This window comes from Coloeus monedula (assembly GCF_965178545.1).
Source record: "Coloeus monedula genome assembly, chromosome: 7".
Classification (NCBI taxonomy): domain Eukaryota; kingdom Metazoa; phylum Chordata; class Aves; order Passeriformes; family Corvidae; genus Coloeus; species Coloeus monedula.
Genome location: NC_138787.1, coordinates 14,500,904 through 14,506,109, shown reverse-complemented (window position 1 = coordinate 14,506,109; position 5,206 = coordinate 14,500,904). Strand labels below are relative to the sequence as shown.

Genomic DNA, 5,206 nt, shown 5'->3' with positions numbered 1-5,206 from the left:
TTCACTGAGATTTGAAATGATGCAGGTGCTCTAAGCAGAGATAGCAATAATCAAAGCTCCTGCAGTGTTTTTCATCTGTTGATATAAAGGTAGTTAGGCAGTAAAGTCTGTAGGTAGCAAAATTCTGTACAGATGTGAAAGTCATTAGCTATAAACCTAGATAATTTTTTCTTGGAAACACGAAAGCTTAAAGAGGCTGGGTTATGATTCAAGTCACATTGCTGATACAAAAAGATTAAGTAATTGCAAGTGTAATCAGTATTTTGAAGGGGGTAGCAATTTTTAAACATGAAAAGCACTAACATTAAAGCAAGCAAAGAAATTGGGGGTGGAGGCAAGTCCTCCATAAAAAAGCTAGCTTGCAGTGATTCACTGTGCCGCATTAGGCAGAAGTACAGATCTCTGAATGTTGTCCTGGTAGGAAATATCTGATGATTGCTAAAATATTAAGTGCTGTGATTCTGCAAGCTGGCACCACCAAGGGGCCTGAACTGCTCTAATGATGATTACCTTTCCTCCCACCATTCTTAAAGCAGAATGGACGGCAGTTTCAGATTGAATATATATTTTCCATCTGCTGAATAGTTGTTTTTGACATGCTGTTTGAGGTTAACTGTGCACGTACTAATCAAACCCACTACTTCCTTTCTCGTAAAACCAAAACAAAGCTTCATACTACTCTCAGGTACAGCATCTGGGATCAAAGCTATATATACACACTGGCTCTGTGTGGTTTCAAACATTTCGAAGATTCAGTATCCTGAAAGGTGTCACCTCTTTTCCAGTCCTGAGAGTTCCAGTTTGTCTTAAAGTCTGAAGGCATCAGACACCTTCAGCCCCTTCAGCATCTGTCCCAGCACAGGAATGCTCTCAATATTGGTCACCGTGGGCTTTCTCTGCACAGCCACTGCCACTGCTGAAGGTGGGTAGATGAAGGAGTCAAGGTATCTGGAGGTGTCGACTTGTTTTCAGTTTCATGTTCTTGCAGGAGACAGGCTTGGTACAACAGGGAGAGGAAGGTGACATAGGACTGATGGGAGCAAGGTCTTGGGGCACTGCAAGGTGTCTGGAAAACCAGACACAGATTTCAGAGCAATACTACCTGTAGGGACACTGGGCAGCATTCAGAGTAGCTCAGGCAGGAAAAAAAGATCTTGAAAAACTAGGCCTTGCAAGTGAAGTTGTGACAGCCGATAACATGGGTATAGAGGTTTGAATGGATGGAGAAATTCTGCTCTTTATCTGGAATTCTTGTGTGCAGAACTGAAGAACATAAGCCCTGCCTCAAAATGGACTGATATAAAATGAGATTGAAAAAATAATACTGAGTCTTCACAGCTTACTAGAGCAAAAGACAGTGCCTTCCCATCATGTGTCAGTATAGAATACAGAAGTTGCAAAAAGCTGTCAGTGGGGCTGTACATGGCACAGTAATTTCCCCTTAAGATTTTTTTTGGCAGTCTGTTTATCAGGCTTTGCTGCATGCTGCTATATTGGCTTGGGGTATATACTGTTGCTATACTGTGGCTTGGAAGTAGCTAGTTAAAAATAAGGAGAAAAAAGATCAGAAACAAACATATGCAAACAGATTTTCTGTTCAGTTTTACCTTAATAGTTCTGTTCCATGTTCCATACAGGACGTCAACTTTTTTGTTCCTAAATGTAAACATGTTTATTTCTACCAGGCAGAAATTGTGGTTTAAAAGCCTGATTTTAAATTTCAAATTTCAGCCTTACCATCTATAGTCTACTTTTTTGGTTTTTCTTATGTATATTAAAAAGTTTGTGTTGAGGGAAACGGAAGCATGCAGGTCATTCATTGCTCAACTAAGTGGGCCAAGTAACCTACTATTTAAGCAACAAGTAATTGCTGAGATTTATAATATCATTTTTAGTAATCAAAGCATTTCTTGAGCTTTTAAAAGAATATTAATGCAGTGCTAACATGAATTGTGGTCTTGGAATCCTTTCTTTGAAAGCAGCTTTTCTAGGAATCCCCCATGGATAATAGGAGGTGGCAGGAGTCCCTTCCTACTGTGCAGGTTTGAAGCAAATGACTTGGGATCCTTTCTTGACAGTTCACTTACCATCACACTCTTTACTTCCTTACAGTAATGGAAGTGACTCAGCCAGCAATGGTTCTGGCCAACAGGCAAGGAGTTGCCACCTTGGTGTGTAAATACAAGAACATTGGGAATGCAAAGGAAATTCGAGTGACTTTGCTTAAACAGACTGGTGACGGCTTCACAGAAATTTGCGCTTCATCGTACACCATGGAGTTTAAAACATTCTTTGTGGAAGAGATCATTCAGTGCCATGTTACCCCTGGCCAAAACAATGTGACCCTCACCCTGGCTGGTCTGCAAGCAAATGACACCGGGCTTTATGTTTGCAAGATGGAGCGGATGTACCCCCCACCCTATTTTATGAACAAGGGAAATGGGACACATCTCTACGTCATTGGTAAGCCAAGCAGGTTTACAGTACTGTGATATTTCCAAATTAAGGGAGTTGCTATTACCTCTCAAAGGTTTTCAGAGTTCTGTTTGTAAGAAGTGAGGGTAAATACTGGTTTGAGCACTAAAAATCTTGATTAGCTGTTATTTCTTTCAGGTCTCCCTGCACACACCCAAAGCAAGCATAGCCATAGCCATGCAGTGTATTTAGCAGCTTAGGGATTTTTGATGGCATAATCAACACCATCAGTGTTGATCATGTGTGTCTAGGCAGTTAGATATAGAAGTGCAAAACTAAAAGCGTAAGGTGTATATGCTCTTCTACAGATAAAGACTCTTTTCATTGAAGCTTGAGTGGGCAGTGACTCAGAGCTCAGTCCTGGTGGTATCCTGGGATAACACATGCTAGAGGAAAGCTGTGTAGAGGCTGATTTACTGACTCTAGGGCCATCCTTATGAGGCTCATGTGTGACATGACTTGTGTGGTATCATATGTTTTAGATCCAGAACCTTGTCCAGACACTGCCATATATCTCTGGGTATTAGGAGCTACTGCCTCAGGATTTTTTCTTTACAGTATCATCATCTCAGCTGTTCTTGCAGGCAAAGCGGTAAGTCCCATCAACTCAGCCTCCTTCTGCTAATAATACCCCTTTGTGTGATGAGGACAAGGAGAAAGAAATGAGAACAGGGAAGAACACTGGGAACAAACCCAGTGGGATGCTCCATTTTACTAGTGCAATGCTATTACAGTAACGCAAAATAAGAGAACTTGATGGAGCTGCCACTTATATTTGTTTATGACTCATTGATGTTGCCAGTGTACTAGAAAGCACTCAGCTTCCATCAGCTGGACTGAGCCTTGGCTTAGGTCTGGATGCTTAAAACCAGGCAAAGTCCTGGATGCTTCTGTGATTGAAGGCAACAGTCTTCATGTATACTATGATTTCACAAATGATTCACACAAAATCCCAGGATTTGTTTTTTCCTTTTCTCACCATTCACCTCTGAAAAGCAAATTTAAGCAGGCTTCTCCATGGATGGGGGAAGTGTAACTTAAAGCATTTTTAATTTCACAGCTAGAAATGTCTGCACAAAAGCATGCAAAATGTAAGCCTGCGTTGCCTTTTTCCACAGGGGTCTGCAGTACTCATAGTCTGTTAGAAATGAAACTGAGCTTGAAACCAAACAATATCTCTGTCCCATATTTTTCGATCAGTCCTTGTCCCTAGAAGTTAAATGAAATTGTCTGGTGTGAACACTTCTAGCTTTGAACCAACACTGAACTCTGAAGCAGGAGCACCTTCAAAGTGCTAATGAATGGCAGGACTATTTTTTTTAATATAAATATCCCTTCTACATCCTGATCCTCCCTGAAATGGTCTCAACAGATTTCTATAAAGAGGCAGAGAAAGGTGTCTAGAATACATTCTACTCAGTAAAGGCAGAATATCCATCGGTATCTCTAAAATATGCTGGTCAATGATTATGCTGTGATCACTTGTTTATTTTACTTTCTTCCCGTATTTTACAGATAAAGAGAAGACGATGTCTCACTACAGGAGTCTATGTGAAAATGCCTTCTGAGAAGCTAGAGAAAAAAGTGATTCCATTCCACATCACTGTTAACTGTAACAAGGAAAGAGAGAAACCATTTCCTAGCTGGGATGGAGAGTCTGCTAACTCATTTCAGTTAAAGAAATAAAAGTAATTGTCTTTTTACAAAAGGTGTGCAGGAAGGTGAGAGAATAGCCTTTGTAACTTCTATGGTTTGGAGGAGAATAAATAGTATATGCATTTGTATTTGAAGATTAACCCTGTCACATAGAAATGGCTACATTAGGCCATTGACTTTTTTGAGATGTATTGTACCAATATGTAATATATATGTGTGTATAGCATTAAGAGCTATTGCTGTTGCAGTTGAGCATCTTACTGTCAAATTTCATCATGCCTACTGATCAACTGAAATCCAAACACTATTATGACAGAGGCTTGTGTGTCATACAAGGGGGAAGGCTGACCCACAGGTCTGGGGGGCAGAGGTAGGAGAGCACACTAATGTACAAAGGAATGTTAACTTTTTTTCCTGCATTGGTATTTATTGGTTCCATTTCTGGCATTAGTGCTCTGCACTTCCACAGAGGTCTCCCCGTAGGCTGGCACTGATGACACTGCTGCTCTAGAAGACTGATCTTAGCTCTCTTCAGTGGCATTGTGTCCCAGAAGTGCTGTGATGGAGCTGACTGATGGTCTCTGAGCCAGTGCTGACAGTTTGGTTGGAGAAAAGGCTCCAGCAGGAGCCATCTTAGGCTGTGATGGGAGAATGTTCCAGCTCTGCTGGGGCCTTGTGTTTTATAAATGCTAAATTAGCATCTATCCAAAAGGCAGAAGTATGTTGCTGTGTTTAACGAAGTCTATTTTCCATGAAAATACTGACAGTGTATAATCTTGTTTATTAGTTACGTACCATTCAATAAAAACCTTGAAGCTTTGCCCAAATTCAAGTTCATTTCTTGTTCACCTTTCTCAGAAGAAACAGGAAGTGGCTACATGTTAGAAAGCAGTGAAGACAACATGAACCTTTCCTCTCTGACCCTGTGTTTTGCCCTTCAGAGACAGCCATGCCATGCTCATGCCAACACTTCTGTTCTCAGCTCTCCTCCTCAGCCGGCCACCATTACAATCTGTCAATTCTTCTATTTGTCTAGCTACAGCTGCTGTGATGTGCTTCAGAGACACTACCAATC

At 41.0% G+C, this 5,206-nt stretch overlaps 1 protein-coding gene across 1 annotated transcript; it reads left to right on the top strand.

Moving 5' to 3' along the window:
- Window positions 1–864: 864 nt before the first annotated feature.
- On the top strand, window positions 865–4,161 carry CTLA4 (cytotoxic T-lymphocyte associated protein 4; the record flags this gene model as incomplete). The annotated part of the gene is made up of 4 exons (XM_082284916.1): window positions 865–922; window positions 2,113–2,463; window positions 2,958–3,067; window positions 3,991–4,161. 4 exons carry the CDS (start codon window positions 865–867, stop codon window positions 4,159–4,161), a joined length of 690 nt encoding a protein of 229 aa, XP_082141042.1.
- Window positions 4,162–5,206: the final 1,045 nt, after the last annotated feature.